The sequence below is a fragment of the Hydra viridissima genome, unplaced genomic scaffold (genome assembly GCF_058129835.1).
Source record: "Hydra viridissima isolate aposymbiotic clone 2 unplaced genomic scaffold, HvirCarnegie_v1 scaffold_4, whole genome shotgun sequence".
In the NCBI taxonomy this organism is placed as follows: Eukaryota; Metazoa; Cnidaria; class Hydrozoa; order Anthoathecata; family Hydridae; genus Hydra; species Hydra viridissima.
This window is the reverse complement of record NW_028324303.1, coordinates 18199533-18225569: the sequence shown is the minus strand read 5'-3', so window position 1 is coordinate 18225569 and position 26037 is coordinate 18199533. Positions and strand designations below refer to the sequence as shown.

Genomic DNA, 26037 nt, shown 5'->3' with positions numbered 1-26037 from the left:
TTTTTATAACAAATCCACAAAAAACCCACATTTCATTTTTTTACAAAAGCATTCTTCAAAGTATGTATTTTGATAACAGAAAGAAAAAAATGACAAAAAAAAAGGGCTACCTTGGTTAACAGACCTCTTTTCTTGGTCAATTAAATTTTCCTAAATAAACTATTGGTGAAATACAATTCTTATTTTTACTTTGTTCCCATTGCTTTTATATAAAATAAACATATTCTGATTCCTCATCATCAAAACTAATAAGGTGCAAAGTTTCAGTTTGATCACATGTATGGTTTTACAATAACATGCAAAACAAAAACAAGACGAAAATCAAGATGGTCGCGATATGAAAAAAATCCTCCAAAATAGGTGATTTTTAAATAACGATATCTCAAAAACCATTTTGATTACAGTGCTGATATTTTATAAGGTAATCTATGTGATGTTGGTGATCATTTCCACAAAGTATGAAGGAAGTCTGAGATGGTGGGTTACATGCCTATCCCACTTTCTCATGGAATACCCCATTTATACGATTTATGAAAAAAATACCCGGATTACTTTTTATTGTAAATTTTTGTCAGTTAAAATGATATAGATATATGAAATTAGTTCGATTTTTTTAAATTCTCTCTATTTTTTGCCTAATAATTTGTTGTACGTAACTTAAGGAATCTTTTTAAAAAGGGAGAGGGGGGGTGATATTGTAGTTTTAACGCATTTGTCAAATATCGAGTTACTTAAATTTGATAAGCTGTTTAACTAATTAATTAGCTTAGTTTGCACTTGCAACACTTTTGAGGAAAGAAAAAATTCTTGTATATGTGAAATTCTTATGTATATTAAAAAGAAAAATTTCCTATACATGTAATTCATTATTTTACATTTTATTATTCTGGTAAAAGGTCTCCATCAAAAACTTGATTACTCTTAATAAAAATAGCTCAATTCCCCTGACTACCATGAAGGCAAAAACGGGGAAGCGAGGTCCTTTATTAGTGTCAAAATATTTAAGAGAATTAAATTTCATAGAAAAGACATAGAAAAGAAAAAAAAAAAATGCAAAAGGAATTTTTAGTAAATGGTAGCAAATTACTGTTTACTAAAAACTATTGAAACAAAGAGACCATATATAAAAATGGTCAGATTAGCGCTATATACAGTAATGGTCAAATGTTCAGTTATATTTAATAAATTTATTTAGTCGTGTTTATTTAACGTTTTAAAAACAACTTCCTTTTTTAAAGAAACATGTACCAAGGGGATGCCAAAAAATTAATAACTCATGTATAATTTACGTTCGCTTTAATTAAAGTTCATGTTATAAAAAATATGACAAGAATTTAGCTTTACTTTTTCGTTAATTTAAAGCATGATGAAGTGTTATTACTTTGAGTCAGTAACAAAAAAACATATTGTTTTGAACTTAGTAATGTCGAGAAAAATGGTTCTGCCTTACACTGATACGATTTACGTCAGCTTTAAATTACTCAAATAATGTTGAATAATTGGTAAATTATTTTACCTCTGCATACTTTCTATTTTAACTTTACAGATGGTTTAGTTTTATTAATTTGAAGGCGTTTTTCTAAAAGGGTATAGTAAAGGTTTCGCAACTTTAAATTGTGGAAAACAGCCACTACAAATTAAGTAACAGTCCGATCATAACCCGTATTACGAGTTGCTTTTTGCTAGTATTTATAAATAGTAACACTATTTATAAATAAAAAATATACATATTACCCAGCAAACATTAAATAGGCGAACCGACAGCGGACCACTGTCAGCACTTATGCTGTGCCGACGTCGGCCGCCCGCTGAGTTGCCGAGTAGGCTTGTACATCGTATTTATATCGGTCTGTTAGCGGAAAGCTGCAGGCGAATTGGCAGCGGACCGATGGCGGCAAATCGACAACTTTTGAACAACGGTCCGTCAGCGGCAAACCGATGATAAAGCTATAGCGGAATAGCATAGGACCTATAATAAGTTTTCACTTAGATTTGAATGCATTAATATACATATTATTTTTCTATTTTTGTTTGAATAGAACGCACTTATCGTTAGCAAAATTGTGTATATCTTTTAACGCAATTTTTACTCATAAAAGAATAACAAATCTTACCGATACCTGGAAGGCACATCAAATACCTTTTGACTTGGTGCATAGGTGTATAGCCATTAAACACGAAGTTATTATACTAAAATTCTCCTTGCACCAAAAAAAACTACCCCAACTGTAAATCAATACGTGGCAACGCTTAAGCTCGGTAAACGAAAAGAATAATCAGAAGTTATAATAAAAATCATTTTAAGATTGTCTGGATACATATCAGAGGTTCGCCTAATAGTACTCCTATTTACCTGAAATACATTCTTTTTATCAAATACATTATTTTACTTGAAGTATATTATATAATACCAATATGTATGTGTTTGTGTTTATATATATATATATATATATATATATATGTATATATATATATACACATATACACACACACACTTACATACACACAAACACACACACACACACACACACACACTGGCTAGAGAGTATATCAAAGGTACTTTGATCTCTATATATATATTAATGGGTTATTTTGACTACCATAATGACTTACTTTTATTAAAACTTTGGAAGAAAAAAAGCCAAAAGTTATGCGTTTTAATTTTGGAATTATACATATTTAGCACTTAGTTCAGATTTTTTTGACAACATATATTGTGTTTACTAATGCATATGATTGATTAAATGTAAAAAAATCAGTAGTGGGGAGAGTTTCAACCTGGGGTTCATTTTGGAGAACAGTGTTGCTTCACTTTTTCTTTACAGAATTTTTGTGAAGTTAGACATCTAGATAATATATACAATTGGGAAGGATTAACTTGTAAAACCGTTAAAGATAGGCAAAACGACATCTTGACTCGACTTGAAGATTTATTATATATTTGAACTAAAGTTTGGCATTTTAAAAAAAAAATATATTGGAATATTGTAAAAAATATCGTTATTATACCGATAAATATCGGTATTCTCGTTATTTTTCTGTATTCCGATAAACCGATAAAAAAAAAAAAGCCGATAATATTGTTTCAACCGATAAGTTATCGTTTGGTTATCGGTTTAAACGATAACTAAACCGATATTATCGTTTCATAGGCAAACTCATATCGTTTGATATCGTTATCGTTTCATATCGTTATCGGTTCAAAATAATAACGATACGCAGACCTTAAATAAAAGATTAGTAAAAGCACGTCATATTTAAAGCGTAAAAAAAAAAATTATGTTAATTTGTTTGCCTTTATTTTCTATTTTTTAAGAAGCATACGCTAAATATATATTTAAATATACCTCTTCAAAGTTAGAAAATATAGGTAGACAAATTAAAATAAGTTTTTCATGTCTTTAATTCGTTTTAAAAATGACGTACTTTTACCAACGTTTTATTCACGTTCAAAAATCGTCACACCAAATACCATTTACGGATTTTTTTGAAAATACAAAAATATCAGGAGTAGTGATCGACCGGAACTGAGATTTTGCCGGAACCGGAACCAAACCGGTGTTACGTTAAATAAGTAGCCCGTTAAAAAAGTAGATAAAATGTTGTATCTGCGCATGCGTTAATTTACGGATACTTATTTAACGCCATTTTAGGCGTTAAATAACTTATTTAACGCCTATTGGCGTTAAATAAGTACCTGTTAAAAGAGTAGACAAAATGTTATATCTGTGCATGTGTTAATTTACGGATTTTTATTTAACGCCATTATAGGCGTTAAATAAGTATCCGTAAATTAACAATTAACAAATCCCGTTAAAAAAGTAGACAAAGTGAGCAATCTAGACAATATTTGTTTAAGTACCTTTTACAATAAGCAGTTAAGTACGAATAAAAATGATAGCTCTTGATCAAGAAGTAAATGTAATATATATAACAAAATCAATTACAAAGATCGCATGCTTTCGCTTCCCAATAATACAAGAAGCTGTTGCAAGAAAAGCATTCTTCAAAAACAAAAAGCCATCACAAATTGTTCGTTGCATTAATAAGTAATGCAACACTGGCCCCCACTTAAGTGTCCTTGTTCACTAAGAGTATATTCTTTTCATCGATAAAGGCTATACTTACATTGTTATTAATATCTAGAGATTGAATAGGTTTATGTTCTTCTAATAGATATAATTTGTTTATTGGCCTTTTTACAACTTTAGGTTTATTAGTAGAAATACATCTAACTGATGCTGCACGAAATAGATTATCTTTTGATGGTATTAATTCCTGTACGATACCTAACTTCCATTCGCAAGGTGACGTTTTCGAATCATCTATTATAACGACATCACCAATTTTAATGATGTGACCAGAGCTTTGAAATTTGCGATATTTATGAAATTCTCTTAGTTCAATTAAATATTCATTTTTCTATCTCTGCCAAAAGTGCTCCAGAATGGTTTTACTATGATAATACTGTTTACTTAAATTATGTTCCTCATCAGAAAGGATATTTGAATGCGACGATTCAAAATTAAGCTTACGCCCAAACATAAGATGATTAGGTGTTAAAGATTCATTACCAGGTGTTTCATAAATAAAGGTAATAGGCCTGTTGTTTGTTATAATAACGATTACAGAAAAAATTGTAAGCATTTCTTCATAGTTTAATCTTGATGTTGTTAATATCTTTTTAAGAGTTCTTTTTATTGTCCTAACCATTCTCTTAAAGAACCCAACCTGCATTTCAAGAACCCAACCGTTGGCATTTCAATGTGGCTGCAGCCACATTGAAATGCCAACGGATACGCTTAGAAGAAACAAAGGCTTGGGTTTCATCTGCTGAGAAACATGTGCCATTATCACTGACAATCTCATAGGGTGAACCATAATGCCCAATAAAACGACGTAGACAATGAACACATGACTGTGCAGAACAATCAGGTACAAGATCTCAATGAAGAAAACATGTACTAGAACAAGTTGCAATAAATATCCAAGCTTTAAACATTTCATCTCAAAAATAAATATTTTTAATAAATATTGGACCACAATAATCTACTCTGGCATATTTAAAGGCATATTCATCATTTAGTCTTGACTAAAATAAAGGTAAGGGAGGTGAAATAGGGTATTTATAAGGTCTGCTATCATATCGTCTACACACATAGCATTTTTTGATAAGCTTCCTAATAGTATTTCGAGCTTTTGGAATCCAAAATTTGAAACGCAATTGAGTTAATGTTTCCTTTACTCCATTATGTTTTACTATTGAGTGACAATGTAATATAAATAGTTCACTAAACAAACTTTTTTTAGACAAAAATATTGGATGTTTTGAATTGTATGGAATTGGGGCATTACCAAGACGACCTAAACAACGAACAACACTATTTTCAATGAAAAAACCTAAATCTTTCTCCAACTGACTATACGATTTTAATAAACTTATGTTTTTTTGAATATATTTAATCCAAAGAGTTTCAGCTTGGTTTAACTCTATGGCATTTGGAGTAGAAGAAAACCCTCCCATAAATATTTCCTTTCTAACTATACGAACAAAACGCAAAACAAATGAAGTGACTCTCAGAATGCATAAAATCTAAATTCTCAATATGCATATTCTAAATTCTCAATATGCATAAATTCTAAATTTAAAGGAGAATCGACAGATGTCATCAATCTTGCAACATCAGAATGGAATGATAATCCCTGCTTTTTGAAATCAAAGCATGGCTAGGAAACAGAATCATTATACAAAAATTTGGCACCTTTGAACCAAAGTTCATTATTTTGAAAATCACTAAATTTACTCCCACGTGATATAGTATCTGCTGGGTTTCTTTCACTCTCAATATAATCCCAAAGTTTAACATCATATAGCAACCGAATTTTTTCTAAACACTTTTGAATAAAGACTTCATAGATTTTATCTTATCATTATTAACCCAGTTTAGGCAGATAATAGAATCAGAAAATAATTTTATTTGAGAAATATTGTAAACACTAGATAAATCTTTGGAAACAACTGACATTAAGTTTGCTCATAATAACATGGCTCTTAATTCCAGCCTTGGAATTGTACTTTTACTTAAAGGAGAAACTCTAGATTTAGAAGTGACCAAACAAGTATTGTAATTGTTGTTAGTACAACATCTCAAATAAACGCAACACCCATATGCTTTTAGACTTGCATCGCTAAAACCATACAACTCATATTTAAAATTGTCTGGTTTGTCAGCCAACTTTATATGCCACCTTGGCACACAAACAAATGGTACAGAAGTTAAATCATGAACAATTTGATCCCATTCATTCAAAATATCACCATCTATTTCAACATTCCAACCGAGTTTCAGCCTACAAATAGACTGAAACAATATTTTACATCTTACAATGACAGGATTTTAAATTCCCAAAGGGTTGTAGAAGCTAGCTATAAATTTAAGAATGTCTCTTTTTATTGGGTTAGAGTTAACAGTTGAAAGAAGTTCTTGAAACGAAAAAATAAAGCAATCTTCTGACTTATTCAAAAACTTTTGATATATTGCGCAAAACTTTTGATATATTGCGCAAAACTTTTGATATATTGCGCAAAATAAAGTCATCCTCTTGAATCAAATCGCATAACTCTTTTGAGTTTGACTCAAACTTTCTCAGATTAAATCCACCTTCTTTTAAACATGATTTGGATTTTTTATAAAATCAAAGTCTTTCAGCAACAGAATCAGTACTTGTATTTAAATCATCTACATGAAGTGATTGAATAAATTTCTTAACAAACTCAGGATCGCTATTTAGATAACGTTTTGCATGAGTTAGAAGTGTTGCAGACAATAAAAAGGGAGAAGATGTGACACCGAACAAAACTCTGCATAGACGATATGTACTTAATGCAGCTGAATTCAATTTAGTGTTATTTAAATCAAACAAGTCATCATACCATATAAAACGTAAAAAGTCACGGTGTTTTTTAGCCAATGATATGTTTAAAAATGCCTTTTCAATATCTGCAATGAAGGCAATTCGCTTTGAACGAAAACGTAATAACACTCCAAATAAAGTAGTTGTAAGAGATGGTCCAGAAAACAAACACTCATTCAATGAGGGACCAGATATAGAAGAACTTGCATTGACGACAATTCGAATTCTTGAAGTTTGTTTATCATTACAAATAACTGGACGATGGGGTAAATAGTGAACATCACCAATATTGCTTTCAAATTTGGACACTCTTTCAATAATGCCCTTTGACAATTGATCTTTAATAATATCATTGTAAGATGTAAATAAATTTGAATCTTTCATAAACTTTTTTTCTAATGCCAAAAACCTACTCTTGCTTAAATTGTAATTTATGGCATTGAGGACTAAAATGTCCATCACAAAGGCAAAGAAAGCATCGCCTTTTCTCCCTCAAAATCTTCTTTCGAGCTGTAACATTTGTAATAACTTGACATTGATGTGACTTGTGGTTATTATTGTAGAAAATACATGAAAGTTGAGTAGCAATAGAATTATTTTTATTAAAGGGTATATTATTAACATGATAATTATTTCTTTCAAAATAGGTTGATCGCCTTTTATTTGATGCTCCAGTAGAATGAAAAGTACTGGCTGTGAATGGTAAACTAGAAGGTTCTGAAGAATTGCTACTCTGTTCACGTGCTCTTAACTCAGATTTTAGTACATCAAGCACATTTCTTATTTCCCAAGTTTCATTATCATTTAATTTACGACTGATTATTAGGTTAAGTTCATCAGGTAATATCTCGAGTAATACTGGGATCAACAAAGGACCATATATTGAGGAATTAATTCAAAGGTTTTCTAAACTACGAACCTGGATTTCAATCATATCTAAAATTCTTCTTAAAGAATTGACATTTATGTTGATTACACACGGTGATTTAAGCGTAGGATGTTATTGTGAGCATGCGCATTAAATTACACCATATAAAAAATTTAAAAAAATGGCGGAGCAGTTTTTCCGTAAAAACTAAAAACTTTAGTGATTGATTTCCTTTCTAAATGTCTATTTAGTCTTCGCAATCAAAAAAAATAAAAAGTTTTTAAATTATATAATTGATAACCTCTTTATTAAATTTAAAAAAATAATAATAATAAGTCGTAAAGTAAGAGATTTTTTTGTTTAAAATAATTAAGTTTTTAGGTGAAAAAAAAACAGCATCCCCTCAATTATTTAAAGAATATCTTGCGACTGAAAACTTTTTGGATAAAAACTAAAACATATTCTTATTCTCGATACTTTAAGGAAAAATTTTATGTTAATCAATTTCACCAGTCATTTTTTTAAATCGAGATAATTTATATAACGTTGAGCAAAAATTATTTTATTTTTTTGACTAAAAAAAATGTAAGGTTAGCTTATTTATGCTTAAGGGTTAAAATCAATAAGGTCAATTTGAAAATGAAATTTAAATTAGGATTTTGTTTTTCTTTTAAACTTTTAAAATTTATAACAAATTTTCAACTAATTTTAAAATTCTTTTACAAAAATATATGTAAAATTTTATAAACTCAATTTTCTTTTTTTTACAATTGGCTTTATATCTTTTGCTTTAGGATGATTTCTTAAAAAATGTTCTTTAACAGTGCTTTCTAGCCGACTACAACCCTTCATATGCCAGAATAATCTATTAAGATAGTTGAATTCGGCGTGTAAACTTTCATCACCTTGTTCACCATACACACCAATTCCTAATCTCCATTTTTCAGTAAACTGATATACATGGTTTTCAAGTAAATGCATTTTAGGTGTTACAGAAGTATCTGGCCATGTAAATCAATAAAATTTCATGAGTTTTTTGATTGCTAAATCTAAAAAATTGACGAGATTTTTCGTTATACAATACATAAAGAAAAATAATACTCAATAATATCATACTGTAAAAGTAACAAGAGGTAGTTTAGGTATTATAATTTACAATCAAGAGAAATATTTACAAGAGTAAAATCGAAAAAGTTAGTTATATATTTACCAAGCTCCTGAATATCATTATCTTTGAAATAGTGTGAACTATTCATAATATTATGACACTTAGAATAATATGAAAATAACTTTTTAAATTTCTGGCTCACATCAATAGATTGTAAGTGAACACCAGTATCTACAAATCCAAGGTCTACAACTAGCTTTGGAATCGAATTGCATAACTCAAGCAATAGTTGATGCTATAAATAAAAATATCAAAAAAATTCAAATCAATTCATAAATCAAGGCATTGTTAGCATTGAGCTTTAAATATATTATTTTATGCAATACACTTTTTTATTATATATAATAAAACAGGTTATTTTATACACACACACACACACACACACACACACACACACACACACACACACACACACACACACACACACAGATATATATATATATATATATATATATATATATATATATATATATATATATATATATATATATATATATACATACTTATTTTATACAAATTAGTATAAAGATTAACTTTTATTTTTCTAGTAATTTATAAATTTAAGTGTTTATTAAAAATATCTCAAATTAATGAGTTATTACTTTTCCATAAGATTTAGTAGGTTTTCTATATTTTGAGGTTGGTCATTGATATATGCCCAAGGAGCTAGTTTAATTTCAACAACATCATTATCATTCTCACTTTGAAATGTAAATGGTCCATCTAAAACAACTAAATCATTTCCAGCCCATTCCTTTGCAACAACTCTTTGTATGTTGTTTGGAGCAGTTTTAATATTTTTCAAATTTAACCACCTAGAATAATAATATACAAGCAATAAGTTTTGCAATTATAAAAAATTGTAAAAATGAACTACAAGTCCTCAAATAAAAAACGAAATTACAAAAAGTATTTTAAGTTCCATATTTATATTTACCCAGCCATAGTTTTCAATTTATTCCAAGGAATATCCATATCAGCTTTTAAAGCAAACATTTCTTCTGCATTTAAATCCACTCTTCCAATATTGGCTTTATTTAAAATTTTATTTGCTTCATCATTATCATATGACTTTAACATTACAGCTGTTTGACAGATTTTAGAGTCCTTAGAACTACCAGCTGTATGGTTGAATTATATAATTCCTTTTCTTAGAGTGCTGTTACTACAGTTTGCGCTATCTTTATTAGCTTTGGGAGCAAAAACAAAACAAAGTGGCTGTAAATTAAACAAAACTTTACTTCAAATAGAAAATAAAATAATATTTTATATATATATTTTTTTTATAAGTTATATTTAATATTAAAAAAACTAAATCAAACTAGTTTACTCTTGCTTAAAATATAGATTGCATTAAAATGATGTAATAAAGTTTAAATACTACTACAATTCTAATAATTATAATTATATCTAGCATAATAGAAAAGTAAACACTATTTAACTTGCTATAAAGTAAAAACATATTTCTTACCCTAGGCCCACCTGATGAAAAATCTATTGTAGATGTTCTGGACTGATTCAACTTTTTTTTAATGATATGTAAAACAGCATCATTGGCTTCTCGTGGGATTTCACTTGTGTCAGTGATTTGGTAAAAACTGTTTATACTAACTAATTGGTCGTTTTCATCTATGGTGCTATTTGATATTTTTCTGCAGCCATGATTTTCAAAATTTTTGTCTTTCAAAAAGTTTGTTTTAAAAGTTTTTCTGCAGCCATGATTTTCAAAATTTTTGTCTTTCAAAAAGTTAGTTTTACATAATGGACAATTTGATTTTCTAATTTATCTTTAACATTTGATAAAATGCACAAGCTATAGAATGATTGTTGACAGTTCTTTAGCATGACAGGCTGATTCATAACTTCCCCACAAATCTTACAAATGCATAAAACTGTATGTGGATTTAGTTCATGGTTTAGTTCTGTTAAAATTTCTTTATCTTCTTGTATAAGCAATGAATCAAGAAATGATTTTATATGAAATTTTGTCAATTTTTTACCCTTTCCTGGTTGCCCAACATTAGATAGAGGTTTTGGACCAGGAATACCAAAAATACATTTGCATTCAACTGTTGGACATTTTACCCAAATTTTTGGAGCTTTGAAAACTTTACTGCCTCTATTTTCGATGTTTCTAAGAGAAGTATAACACTTCATGCACATTTTCTCTGGATGACTACAGTGAGAATCTTCTGATACATTTATTCCTAAAGCTTTATAAATTCGATCTATTTTACTGTCAGTTTTTAAACTGTCTTTTCCTAAAAGGTTTCCACATATTCTACATACTCTGGAAAGTTTTTGTTGGTGATTACTCGCCATATTTTACGGAGTTTTTTTCGTGAAACTTTCCCTATTCAAAAACACTATACTTTCTTATAAAAAAATGACTGGTAATAGGGATTTTTTTTTTTGAAAAGATAAAAAGAAGGAGTATTGTTTTTAACTTACCAAAATCTTACAAAAATTTCAGTTCTTCTAAAATATAAATGAATAAAATGTGTTAATTTCGCTAAAAACAAAGCTTTGTTGATCCCAACAAAGCAACTTTACTACTTCAAATTCTAATAATTACAATACTCAATCAAGTTCATTTGTGATCGGTTTTGCTTTATTTACAAGATCAAGCTTAACAACAACAAAAAAACATAAGCAAACGGGCAAACTAGTGAGCACAGTAAAATGAAAGATTAACACTTTTAATAAAAATAATGATATTTATATATTTGCAGCTAACGCATGCGCATAATAAAATCCCAAGTTTTAATAAGTATTGAATCACCGTGTACACGCTCCACAGTGGGCCAGAATTCACTCTTACTGGACAAAATTCATAACTAATTTAATATTAGGGCTATATTGACTAAAATTAGGATGAGTAATAATATGATGTCTGCGCTTCTTATGAAGGTGTTATTTTTTTAATTCGTTGCTATGGATACCTAATTTTGGGTAGCAAAAACATAGTTTTTTTTAAAGATATTTTTACAAATGCTATGTTCACCAAATTTTACATAAGTACCAATATGAGGTCACGCTTTTTAAAAAAGTAAATATATTTTTTATTTAGTTGCTATGGATACCTATTTTTGCTTAGCAACAGCTAAATTTTATTAGTTGTATATGTTTTATTTGTGCTAAGTACACTATTTAGCTCGTGTTTTATTATGAAATCCTCCCTTTGATCCTCGTTCGCAGAAAGCAAATCTTTTTTCAGTTTAATATGTGTTATTACACGTGTCATATTAACTAGTGTTATTACACGTGCTATTAAACTTTGCTAGATAAACTTGGTTTCCTGTAAAATAATTATATTCTAGCTTAGTTAATTAGTTTTTCTAATTAGCAGATTTTACAAGCGTCTACAGAACTTTTCAAATTTGTATGGGTATTATTGTACCCATGCATTCACAATCACCGAAAATCTTTGACAATGTATGATACAAGTAGTACAAGCTTAGTAAGTGGTAGGTCTACATATTTAAAAATACAAAACAATTATGTACAACATAATTCAGGCGAAATTACAAAATAAAAGAATGGCTTTCTTTTAAGAGTTGCACAACACCATCTGGAAAATTTTCTTTTTTAGGGTGCTTAGGTGATCGTATAGCACTGATTACTGGATCGGATGAGCACATAAAACGCCGTAAAAGGTCTTCGTTTGTCTTTAAACGCGAACACTTCCTTGAAAAAAATTCACGGAATTTTTTAAAGTCTTTATTTCGTGCTTCTAAGGCCTCTTCACTCATCATCCCAATTGGCAACACCATCTCATCAACAACCTGCCACCCATGTATCAATATTTTGTGCAAGCTCTGTGGCATGTAGTACCAGGGATAAAGTTTTATAAAAAGCTGTACTGTTTCTAAGCAATATCAATCACCAGCCCAACTTCATTTCTGAACCGAGATTGAATTAAATTCTTTTTAGCTTTAACTTTTTCTTTGTCTGCATCTGACCTTGATGCCCATTTCTTCACTTCAACTTTGTAGCCGACTTTTAACAAACACTCCATGCTACGAATCCATGCATGAAGTGTTGACAAACCATACTTCAATCCGGTTGGAGTCAATACCAACTCAAATGAACCAACTTAATATTGCAAACAATATTAAGTTGGTTCATTTGAGTTGGTATTGAACCACAAACTGAGCAGCACTGACTTGAATTAGTAACTGTAGATAATGCAGTGGCTACTTTTCCATCTATCATAGTAACATCAACCTTGTGAAGAACAGCTAAGTTTTCATACTTAGGCACAGCAGTTGTAGTTAAGTTTCCAATAGCATTTTCAAGAAATTGATGCTCTGCATTCATTACATCAGTTGTCTCCTTTACAAACCTAAACCGCACAATTCGGCAGTACAATGTTGATGACGGATGTGGATTTCTCCAAACAATCTTCTCCACTTCACCAGAGAATCCTATCAATTCAAGTGGTACAAAGCAGGTAAGAAACAAACTTGCTTCTTGGACAAAGCTTCTGTTTTCCAGCTCATCAGTAACTTGTGTATAAATGTTTTGCCCAGTTGACCCATCAAAACCTACCTTTGAGCGCAGAATTAGCCTATCATAAACAAACGAATTGATAACATCATGTTGTACTTCCAACAGCCGCAGAACAGTATGATCTACCAATGCTTGGAAATTGATGCCTGCAGAGTAATCTGTTGCTGTCCATGATTCACGACTAGGCAAACACCTCTCTTTTGCCTCACGTACATCATTGTATGGTGGATATAAATTACTTTTTTTGCTTTTCGCATTGTTTCTTAAGCGCTGATACTGAGATTTGCTCATCTCATTATCTAACAAAAGAGCCAACGCTTCTTCAGATATATTATCAGAATGATCTAGTTCAGCATCTTTGTTATTAGCCAACTTTATTGCTATCTGAGCATCTTTTCTTCTACCTTCTTTCCACAGGTGTGTGCCACTAGCAAACAACAGCTCACAAGAATTTGAAGCTGACAAAGTTGCAACTTTTCTTTTCTTTGTTTTTGAAGACGAATCTTCAAATGGTAATGTAGGTCTGCCGAGTTGTTTATTTTTACTCTCCTTCATTAATGTGGTATTAAAATCATTTTCAAGCCAAGCTGAATTCTTCCTAATAAACTTTGCATCGGTTCGTTTACTTCGAGTCCATCTTTTACCATATTCAGAAATAAATAAATGAAATTAACTCTCAAACTTTTTGCCTTGAAACTTCAAATCATGTTCTTTAATAAAGTTGTATACAAGTATACTGTCTTCCTTTTTATGTATTGACAGACTGTTGAGTCTGATAAACTGGTGAATTTCGTTTCTTGTGACACTCATTAAACCTAAATAAAAACAGTAGTTCAACATCTAAAATTAGTAACCCCAACCAAACCAATTAAAATAGATTATTAAATCCATTTGGTTTGACAAGCGCTAAATTAACAAGAACTAAATTTGAATTACGATATATATATATATATATATATATATATATATATATATATATATATATATATATATATATATATATATATATATATATATATATATATATATATATATATATATATATATATATATATATATATATATATATATATATATATATATATTATTGTTCAGTACTACGCTTAGTATGCGTAAGATCGTATTATATGTTTTCCGCGTTTTTTAAAATTTTGTGCAAATAAAAATTTTTGAGCGCAATTACAGATTTTTTGTTAGGTAAGAGATGTTCAAATGTGAAAGAAAACCAAGGTGGCGCCTAGTGGCAGCCATATTTATGAAATTATTAAAGGAAACATATAGAAGCTTCAAAATATCTAAGTATGAAAGCAAGATGTAACAATAAAAAAAAATACTTTGTCAAATAAAAACAAAAGTCATACAATAAAATATAAAATAATAAGCTTGTTTAAAGTTGCTGCAAATTTGTTAATTACATACCAATTTGAGTCAAACAACTTTTAAAATCCAGATAATGTATAGAGTTATATTATAATATTTTAAAAAGCGCAATATTTTATGTAAATGTTATTTATTTCCATCGATTTTTTAAACAACATTTTTCTCTTTATAATTTTTTTTTTTTTAATTTACATTTGCGTTTACTTCAACCACATCATTTGTATATCCATTAAAATTTTAAGTGTATATAAACAGTTTTAAACTGTTTTATAATATCTATATAATTGTTTAAAACCATTATGACATTAAAATTCTGACTTTGGTTTTTATACTTTTGTCCAGTCACTGGCCCACTGTGCGCTCTAGAGATAAAAGCTTTTTCATGTGAGAAGATATCAATGTTTGTTTATTTGAAAAACGATCTTTCAAAATATCTAATGCAATTACATAATTATCATTAGAAAGTGATAATCCTTTAATTGCTGATAATGCTTGGGCTTGGACTAAGTTTCGTAAATATGTCATTTTTTGAATATTAGACAGTTCTTCATTTTGGTTAATAGCACAGTTACAGTTTTCAAAAAATGAATGCCAATTTACTGCTTTGCCATCAAATGGTTCAAGGTTTAATGCAGGAAGTTTAACCACCTTGTTAGTTTTAAATGTAGTAACGGAACTGGATTCCCCAGCCAGCATGTCCTTTTAGGCCCCATATGGGCACCAAATGGGCAGCTTTATGGGTCCCAAATGGGTTGCCCATATCCCGCCCAAGGAAAAGTGTCGCTGGGCGTGAATTGGGTTCCAAGTGGGCAGCCCATATGGGCTGCCTACGTGGGGCCTAGTAAGGTACCATTTAGTAAAAATTTCAATATATACAGCTTTTTCAGTTAATTTTCCAATATTCAATTAGTTAAAATGATTAATTATAACAATAAAGCTGTTAGTGCATCAATGTGCACAGAATTTTGTATACTTTTCATATAGCTCAAATTATATGAAAAATATACAAAAACCAGTACAAATTTGTACCCAAATTTCATACAGAATTATAAAATTCTGTATGAAATTAGTCACTTAAATGACTAATATCATGCACCAGAAAACACTCTGCAAAACGTCACAGCTTAAATACAAAATTAAGCAGTGAATTTCATAGGTGTCCTTAGCACCTTATGCATAAACACACAGCAACACCTAAGCACAAAAAAGGCTATAGTATTCACAGTTTATTGATAAAAACACTTATGCATTAACACACTGCAACACTTGAACACAAAATTAAGCTTCAATTTTCATAGGCCAGTTTACTTTTTAAGCGCTAGAAAAACTTGCTGCAACCTGAAACACAAAAATAAAAAAAAGAGAATTTTTCTTTCGCAGTTTGATTTAATATATTTCAATTTTTTCTCTTTCTTGATTGAAGCCTTTGTTACTTTACTTTTTTTCGCTCTTTCTGCACGTTTACCACCCCGATCTCGCGCTCCAGTAAACCATTTGCCTACAGCTATCTCGATGTCTTTTTTAGTTGCACTTGAAGTCAACACATTTTGCTGAACAGCACCTAAAAAAGATAATAGTTCCATAAACACTCATTGTTATCTTAATATACATTTGCAAAAGACACAATCTAATTCTTTGGCATAAAATTTGTCAGTACGTAACTATGGTGAAACACCTTACTACTCACTCATTATTATAGTGATGCAATATTATCATTTATTATCAAATAAAACAATCCAACACACACAATTCTTACAATATTATCATTTAAACGTAGACTAATCTTATTTAGTCTGATACCTTTAATTTTCATAATTATGAAATTTGTCTTGAAGTGAAGCAAAACCTATTAGGGCTTTAAAGAATATTGGGTGTTACAATATTGAGCAGCAATAAATAGAAAATACAGTTGCATACTTACTGCACAATATGTTAAAAAATTCAGTTCCCTTTAATCCATTTTTGTTATTAATTCCACTATAATTAAGTTGCAGAGCTAGGTTATTATCTGGCATCACTGCTTGCATCATCCTTGCCACAGCTTCAAAAACTTTTCGTCCTCCAAGACTGCTCAAATGAGCGACCTATATTACAAGTTACTTAATAACTATATTTACTTGAAAGCATGAAGTAGTGTAACACTTACCAAAAATCACTAATAAATAAAAATTCATTTCATAATAAGTCACTGTGTTAAATGTAATACACTTGTTTAATTGCCTGGTTGAGTTACATTTTGTTACAGCTTTTAATTGTATCAACTACTTAATTAAGTATTATTAATTTAGATTCCAGTATAAATTTCAAGAAATTTTTATAATAGCGGTTTGTGCTGTTGTAAACATTATTACGTAAGTAGATATTTATAAAATTATATCTACTTATGTAATAATGTTTACAACAGCACAAACAGCTACTATAAAAAGTGCTTGAAATATATACTGGAATCTAACAATAACTTGTTCTCTAACCAGAGCTTTAGAAATATTGTCATCTGTTTTCAGTCGATTGTTTAATAGCTGGAATTCATGGAGGTCTTTTATAGGAATACAACCACGTGAAAGTTCTGACGCTTGGCTTATAGCATTTCTTTGTTGCACCAAAGCATTTAAAATATTTCCATGAATAGTCTGTGTGACTTTAATTTCTTGTACAGTTTTGAGAATTGCTTCCAGATATGGTCTCAAATTGGAGCCTAAAAAACAAAATAACAGAGCATTTAAAAAATTTAGCTACTGTTGTTAACCCTGCTAATTCTGCTAGAATTAATTATTGTAGAAGAGAGCTGTAAGGTATTATCACTGACAAAAATTTTAAACAAAATCAATGTCATATACAGAACAACTAAATGTCAATGAATCAACAATGATGATAAGCTTGACACAGATCAGCTATTTCAAGTAATACTTATTTCAAAAAATACATTATAAAACATGCAGAAATACATCAAAATCAATACAGGGTGACCACAAAGTATCCGCACACGAGACGGTTTCATCTTGTGAAAATATAAGCATAAAAGCACTTATGTATTTTCTTATTTATTTGTTGTTTTTGGTTAATATTATGTCATAAACTTTATTTACTTTACTTTATATACTTTGTAAACTATGTTCAATTGGTTTTTTTAGAATGGTGCGCGTTTCTCCTTATCGTCAATCTATCATCGAGTTTCACAAAAAAGGCTACTCAGCGAGCTACATTCAGAACCGTTTCCATGCGCCAAGACGGACAATTTACGACACAATTAAACGCTTTGACGAGTTGGGAACAAGTTCTAATCATCCAAAATCCGGAAGACCTCGAACAGTGATCACTGCGAGCAATGTGAAAAAGGTACGCGATCGCCTGCGTTTGAACCCCAATCAATCTGCTCGAGGTCTCGCAAAGAAAATGGGGATAAAACGAACTTCAATGGCAAAGATAATCAAAAAGAAGCTTAAGCTCAAACCATACAAGAAGAACAAGTCGCAACTTCTTTCTCAAGCAGCTAAAGTCAAACGTAAAGACCGTTCTCTTGGACTTCTGCACCGTTTCAACGGAATTGATTATCGCAACATCTTGTTCACTGACGAAAAGATTTTTACAGTGGAAAGCATTCTTAATAAGCAGAACGATCGAGTTTGGGCAAAATCTCAACCAAATGTCTCGGTTTCACGCAGTTCTCATCCTGCTTCAGTTATGGTATTCGCCGGGATAACGGCTCATGTTAAGACACCGCTCATATTTGTTCCACAAGGTATAAAGGTCAACGGTGACAATTATTTGGATATGCTCAAGAAAGAAATTGTTCCTTGGGCTCAAAAAGAACTTGGAAATCGTATTTGGACGTTCATGCAAGATGGAGCTCCAGCCCATAAAAAGAAGACAGTTCAGGATTTTTGTGCGGCAACTTTTCCTGATTTTATTAACTTTTCTCAATGGCCGCCATCGAGCCCTGATCTTAACCCGATGGATTTCTCAGTCTGGAGCGTCCTAGAAGGAAAGGCATGCCAAAAGCCGCATAAAAATATTGAAAGTTTAAAAAAATCACTACTGAAAGCTTGGGATTCTCTGGACCCTGCCTACTTGCTCGCCACCGTCGAAGCATTCCCGAGACGCCTACAGGCCTGTTATTTTGCTGATGGAGGAAAATTCGAATTCAATCTTTGAATCATAATTGTTATAGTTCAATAAATGTTTTAAAATAAAATTTGTGTTCCAAATACTTTCTACATGCTTTTTATTAAGCTCTTTATCTGTGCGGATACTTTGTGGTCACCCTGTAGATCATTGAGTACAGAATACAGCCTAGAAACTTAATAAAAATATGATTTTCAATACATCTAATATTATTCTAACCTCGGCCATTATCAGGAACGACTTCACCTACAGAAATAAGAGTCATGTCATGAGCAGCTAATGTGCACTGACTGGTTGAGCTTGTAGTAGGCATACTGAATATGGCAGGTGAAACGTGGGTAGCAGAAAGAGCAGCAGGAGAATTTGAAGATTGAATAGATGTAGAGTGGGAAGGATTATATTGAACAGGAGGCATATAAATAGTAGAACTTATTCTTGGAGGCGGACTGGGAGGTTGCAGTAAATTTGACTTCTTGGAAGGACATTCTTCATTGTCAGTATCAGAGTCTGAATAAATTCGCTTTGAGGTTGTTAAATGCCTGAAAGTGTAAAAATGTAGTATTTATTTATTTAATAAAATAAGTTAAATATTTTGAAAACTACGTAATGTACCCATGTTTATTTGTCTTTGAGGTTTGTTCACTAGCTTGAGCACCTGGGTCAGTTGTGCCAATGTCTGATTGACTCAAAGCTTTTGTCACCTTTTCTTCAGCTCTTTCATAAGTTGCTGAAACATACAGTCAAAAATGATATTAACTAATTGTTTAAGATTTTTGTACAGTTTTGCATTAGTATCAAACTAGTTAATGGAAATGTAAAAAATGGCAACAACAATTTTATATTATACCTGCTCTTCCCAGAACTCTAACAGAAAACTTTGGCCAAGTTGCCAATGGTTTACACTGTTCTCTAACAAGCTTCTTCAGTTTACTCCTGCTTTTTTTAGAAGGGAAGAAACACTCTTCTTCTTCTTCTGAAACAAACCATGACACTGGGATAGTGGCTACACACTGCTTATTCATAAATTCAACGACAGCAAACTTAAATGACATGTTGCTGGAAATACCAATTAGGAAGTTGGGAAATGCTATATTACTATATTATATTCTACACTATATTTCCACAGTTTAAATACTGTATCTGACTCCATAGTTAGAAAAACAATATAATATATATATAATATATATAATATGTTATAAAATAACATATCAGCAATAATATTACATAAAAATATGTTATACAAGACAATGATTGAGCAACAATATAACCGTTGTGTATTTTTCAAACTTTTATGAACAAAATTCTACATGAACATGTTAGCAAGAAGATTGAAATTATATGAATTTACAATACATGTAAATTAAAAATACAATACCTTTTAAACTAATTTATATCACAAGGATTTAAATAATATTACACCACTTAATTATTATTAGGGACGCCATAAAACATAATGAATTTTAAAAAAACTTGCAAGAACAAAACAACGAAGGTTGATCGTTTGTATGCATTTTTATCATAAGTTGTATTCACTGAATTTATACTTGATGCAGCAAAGGCATAAGAACAAAGTTATCACCATAAGGCATATTAACAAACTTTTTTCCAATATTTTCAGACTGTACAAATTTCAGAACTGTGGATAAATGAGCAGCTAAAAATATTTCAAAGTGAGTAGAATCTAAAGGAAAATGAAAAAATGGTTTCAAATCAATGAATTCATTGTAGATAATAAATATATCATTTTTTGATGTTTGCAATATGTTTCTGACAATTGATAGCTTCCCTAGAATTTCAAAACAATTGTTGCCAACGGTTGATGAAATAAAAATATTATCGGTTTTAAAATGTTTATATTGACGATAAGTTTCATGAGAGAAGTTTGGCGGCACAGGACCAGTGAAATGTTCTTTGGGCGGCACATTTTTTTGAATATTGCTATTATTTTCTGCAACCAAGAGGATATGTTCTTTTTCATAATAGCGTCGCATTACTTGAGCAATTGGATTCTGAGGCCTTCTCACCATTTTTTTTATTTGACCTAAAAAATTTTCAAAAGGAAATGATGATATTTTATCCAGGGCTCCAAAATTTCTACAATCTTGTGGTAAATGAATGACTGAGTGTACATTATATATGAGCTGGCTAGCACCATATATGGTGCCAAAATCTGTAACAAACATAAGCAACAATTTCTCTGCATAGTCACAATACTGCAAACTGTTAGCAAATTCAGGTCGCAGTAAACATATCATAGCAACAGAAAATGTGAGAAAGTTTTGATACATATTGATGGGAATAGCATCGCAAAGAACAACTGCTCCCAAATATAACATAAACTGCCGAAACTCAGTTGCCTTCCATTGCTTGTATTCCAGAATTGATCGTGGTTGCCTGGCAAATTCACGAGGCAAGTAGCTTCTCAACTTTATTAAGTTAACAGAAATATCATTCACTACCCTTGCTGGCAACCTGTAATGCAAATCGCCTTCCAACCAGAGGCTAACAATTCTTCTAACTATGCCCAAACAAGTAAGGTGCATATAGTCAAGTGGGCATTTAGACACTAACCCAATATTTAATTCTATTAAAGGTGACTGTCTATTCGGTAAATGGTGGTCCTCATCTTTTTGCCTAACAAAGTCATCATCGGTTCTAAGAGACGCATGCAAATTTGGATATGTCATTTTATTGTTCAAGTAAGTGCCTTCCTCTGTACAACGTTCACAGGCATTATAACCTCCATGCCCCTTAATTTGCTTTATATATGATCGTGCTGGTGCATCACAAATAATTGCATTCACTACAATAGGATAAATTTGATCTAAATATCTCACACCATTTTGAAGTAAATGTTTCATTTCAATGATAAAGTCATTTAAAAATGTAGTGACACATAAAGGCTTGGATGATCCAGCATATAAGCCAATAATAAAAATATCTGCTTTTGGTAATTCAACGACAGTGCCTAATATTGGCCATAGCTGCATACGTGAGCTGCGAAATAATGGCAAACCATCAATATTTATATTTAGAGACAATTTTTTTATTTCAAAATTAGTCAGATTTAATTTTTTTCTTAAAGATGTGACTATTCCATTTTCAATGCCAAAATGGTAATAGTTTCCACCAGGAATTTGCTTAATCTCTGCACTTTTAGGTGTTTGTAACAGAGTTCTGGAATCCTTTGGTACAGATAAACCAGCTAGCCACAAAATATGAAGTAGTGCTGTTACAGCTGCAAGAGAAATGTTGAACGACGTTGCCCAGTCACGTAAACTAGTGTTAATGTCAAATTCACTCTCATAATCAGATAAATCATTTTCATGCTCACTTGTTTCACTATCTGAGTCAAAGCTTTTATTTGAGTCATTTTCGTAATCATGTGGAATGTAGGAGTCAGCATTTATTTGTTATTCAGGTACAGTATCTGTGCATATTTCTGGATCAAATGTATCACTAACGTTATTAGCAATTTCAGGCACCTGCAGTCCCACAGTAGGTAATGTTGCTTGGTAACTCGCAAAATCCTCACTACTAGTTTTGTTTTGGAGATTTGACACAGCTGAATCAAACGCTCTTTTAGTTTTTCTTTGTATAGTTCTAATGCTGAACACCATAGTGATGCCTTGGTGATAAAATAAAACATTGAAACAGTGAAACTTTTCCAAATGTTCAAATTTATAAATAATTTAAATAAATGTTTAAAAACTAACACCCTGGGAATACCAGGGTGCTAGCTGGCCCAATGCTACCACGTATACCATGGAATTCTTAACGGAATTGTATGGTATACATGGTATTCCGTTATGAATTATACCATTGCGCAGTTTAATTCCTAATGTAAAATTTAAAACTCATAAAATTCAATTACCTTTTATTTTTTAAGTAATAGGAGAATATCAATAAAACTTCCCAATATTTTGTAGACCAATAACAATAAAATTCCCAATACTATAAAAATGTGATAAAAAATATATTCCTACCTAACACCCTGATACCATATACTTATTAATAAACTAAATATAATACTTTAGCTAATAAATATAAAATTATGGAGTAGCTGTGAAGTGAGAAAAAATATAAGAAATGCATCAAAGTTCATCTGATACACAAAAAGGCTGCATAACATATAGTTGTACAACTATGTGCAAGATAAAAGTGTGAGCACTACCTAATCACAAGTGAATAAGCTGATTTTTTTACAGGTATCTGAATTCTCTGACTTTTCACTGTTTTCCCTGATCTGTCAGATACCCTGAATTCAACAGTACATGTAGCATAATTTAAATATAAAAAAGAGCAATATAAAACAACCAACAAATAATAAATAGCAATAAGCTTTATAATAATAATCAATAGAGAAATTGAGCCGTCTAAATACTTACCTGTATATAACGATTAAAACATTTTTTACAAAATTTATAAAACGTAAAATAATGAAATATTATAAATAAGTACGCTCTTTTTAAATGCTAATTAGGGAAGTAATGAAAATTTGAAACACTTGTGTGTTTAAATTTTTATTACTTCCCTAGTTAGCATTTAATAAAGAGCCTACTTATTTGTGTAGAATTCAAAAAAAGCCTATTTATTGTGTGCTCCATTGCTACACAATAATAATACTAGAAACCTTATTTTAAAAAGTTCTTTACAGAACTTTTTAAAATTAAGTTTGTAGTATTATTATTAAGTAGCGAAAGAAAACACGACAATATTTATAAACGAAGTTTTAAAATGAAAACATATTTTTTGATAATTATTATCATAAATTTGTATACTTACAAGTAAAAATTGCCAGTAATTTGCACAAAAAAAGTATGCACAAAATTATAAAACAAGTTGCAAAACCGGCTTAATAACGCGCATAGAAAAATAAAGTTCACAAATGCGCCTTTTTTAACTAAATCTTATATTTAAGGGCAACCCACATGGGGCCCGTTTATATAAAGCCTGCATAGGGCCTATATGGGCAAACCAATATGGGCCCCAATAGGACATGTTAGCTGGGTCATTACTTTTTAAATCAAACTGTTTTAAGAAAGTATTAATTTTCAAAATCTCACGTTTATACTTAAGTGTAAATTGAGTAGCTTTGCCATCATCAAGTTGTAACTCATCAACATCTTCAATTAAAACAAAAATCTCTTCATCTAACATTTTGATTTTTTCAAACTTATCTGCAGCAGTGTCTTGTAAGGTTATAAGTTCATTTGAAATTTCTATGTGATTATCAGCTCTTATAAGTTCACTAGTTTGATTAAATATTTTCAACTGAATTTATGTTCATTGTACGAACTTTGTGTTTAGTAGAAAGATAGGACATGGTGCAAATCTAGAATCTCACAGAGTAATATTTTTTAAAAAAAGTAAGGGAATAATGATATTAATGAGTTTATACACAAGTCTTTAAGATGAATGCAAGTGTTGATAGTAGTTAAGATGAAATATGTTAGACAAATAATTAAGATAAAAATGAATTTCAAATGATTGCTAAAGAACGATTATAACAATTAAAATCTGCACGTATAATGAAAATTCCTTTAAGTCAATGTAAAGCACATTAACACTGCCTACCAGCAACCACATTAACTTAAATGTTTTTAATAAAAGCAAGTCCTAAATAGCAGAAATTTTAAATTATTTTTAAATTCAGACCAATTTAAATTGCACTTCGAATAATTACAGTACTTGTCTTTCGAAATATAATTACTCCAAATAGAGACAACGTATTTAACATTAAAATATTACATAAGAAAAATAGTAACAACTTAGCTGCAAGCATCTGGAAATATCTTTAGTATCCAACCGAATAAAATTTCAGGATAATCACTACTGTAACAAGCTTAAATCACAAACAAAACTCCGTGGGCTCCATGTTTAACTACCTTTTACAATAAGCAGTTAAGTACGAGTAAAAATGACAGCTCTTGATCAAGAAGTAAATATAATATATATAACAAAATCAATTACAAAGATTGCTATCTTTGTAATATATAATATATAATATCCTTTCGTTTCCCTGTAATACAAGAAGCTGTTGCGAGAAACGCATTCTTCAAAAACAAAAAGCCATCACAAATAGTTCGTTGCATTAATAAGTAATGCAACAATATTTTTAACACCAAACTTAATTTTAAATTTTAAGTTAAGTTAAGATTAAGTTAAAGTTTTATAAAAACCTTATTGAAATATATGACTTTAAAAATAATCTTATAAGATCTTAATATTTGCATATTTAACGTAACAATAGGATAAATGAAAATTCCTAATTAGGAGCGCCGCACTTCCCTTAATTAAGGTGGTCCTCCACAGAAAAGACTACCTTTTGAAAGCAAAGTGTTTTTGATTTAATTTTTTCACCAAAAATGTGGTTCTATAAACTATTTACAAAAATCAACTTTAAAAAAAAAAAAATGTCTCGATTAGCCAATTATTTAAAAAATGAATGAAAAAACTAGCATTTTTTGTGACAAGCTAGTAATTTAAATACTTATCATCTCAAGCTGAAAATTGGTGTATATACTCATTGAGTTATATTAATCCGGATGAGAGAAGCATTTTATATTATTCATAGTATATAAAAAGTTACAAGATTTGAAACAAACATAGAAAAATTGGTGGACAAGTGGCCAACATTAGTCTCAGAAAAAAGTACTTTCCTTATTTTATTTTATATATCCTTCTCTCATCCGAATCCTTTTTAATATGGTGAAAAATCAAAAAAAAAACGAGTCCAAAAATATCATGTTTTAAAGATTTTTCAAGTTATTATCCTAAAAATAACTTAAAATGTGGTTGCTATGGGCGTTTCTAAGGATACTTATTTAAGTTACCTAAATATAACAGCAAATATCTTTTTTAATAGAGTTTGTTTACAATCCAATATAATCAGAGACTATTCACAAGTGATGAATAAATAAAATAAGCTTTAAAAAAAAAAAATTTTTTTTTTATAGAAATAAGCTTTTATGAGTGTAGGAACACCTTATCGATTTTATATTGTATTGTGTCTTATGCTTATAGATTGTGATATAAATGTTACAATAAGTTTGTATTTTGATATCTGGCG

The 26037-nt window shown here is 30.2% G+C and overlaps 3 protein-coding genes and 2 pseudogenes across 7 annotated transcripts; all 5 read right to left on the bottom strand.

Moving 5' to 3' along the window:
- Positions 1-6696: 6696 nt before the first annotated feature.
- LOC149890258 (uncharacterized) lies at positions 6697-7374 on the bottom strand. Its single transcript, XM_090085241.1, has one exon. It carries the CDS (start codon positions 7372-7374, stop codon positions 6697-6699), a length of 678 nt encoding a protein of 225 aa, XP_089941367.1.
- A 1041-nt stretch (positions 7375-8415) lies between these two features.
- On the bottom strand, positions 8416-9323 carry LOC149890257 (uncharacterized; annotated as a pseudogene). The gene is made up of 2 exons (XR_016452186.1): positions 8994-9323; positions 8416-8832 (listed from the first exon to the last, which is right to left on the bottom strand). The product of XR_016452186.1 is annotated as an uncharacterized LOC149890257 (transcript).
- Positions 9324-9683: 360 nt separating this feature from the next.
- On the bottom strand, positions 9684-11637 carry LOC149890256 (uncharacterized; annotated as a pseudogene). Its single transcript, XR_016452184.1, has 4 exons — positions 11403-11637; positions 10423-11304; positions 9889-10169; positions 9684-9766 (listed from the first exon to the last, which is right to left on the bottom strand). The product of XR_016452184.1 is annotated as an uncharacterized LOC149890256 (transcript).
- Positions 11638-15015: 3378 nt separating this feature from the next.
- Positions 15016-20133, bottom strand: LOC145189043 (uncharacterized). Its single transcript, XM_090086291.1, has 6 exons — positions 19813-20133; positions 19578-19692; positions 19185-19504; positions 17315-17538; positions 16765-16927; positions 15016-16404 (listed from the first exon to the last, which is right to left on the bottom strand). Exons 1-6 carry the CDS (start codon positions 20015-20017, stop codon positions 16148-16150), a joined length of 1284 nt encoding a protein of 427 aa, XP_089942417.1. The 5' UTR covers positions 20018-20133; the 3' UTR covers positions 15016-16147.
- An 83-nt stretch (positions 20134-20216) lies between these two features.
- Positions 20217-25038, bottom strand: LOC145189531 (uncharacterized). Of its 3 annotated transcripts, none has more exons than XM_090086287.1 (4): positions 24032-25038; positions 23140-23223; positions 22840-22919; positions 20217-22593 (listed from the first exon to the last, which is right to left on the bottom strand). In XM_090086287.1, the coding sequence occupies exon 4, from the start codon at positions 21953-21955 to the stop codon at positions 20504-20506; it is 1452 nt and encodes a 483-aa protein (XP_089942413.1). In that variant the 5' UTR covers positions 21956-22593; positions 22840-22919; positions 23140-23223; positions 24032-25038; the 3' UTR covers positions 20217-20503. The 3 variants fall into 3 exon arrangements, with proteins under 3 accessions (XP_089942413.1, XP_079922315.2, XP_089942414.1); XM_080066189.2 differs by lacking the exon at positions 24032-25038 and adding an exon at positions 23751-23765; XM_090086288.1 differs by lacking the exons at positions 23140-23223; positions 24032-25038 and adding an exon at positions 23751-23784.
- Positions 25039-26037: the final 999 nt, after the last annotated feature.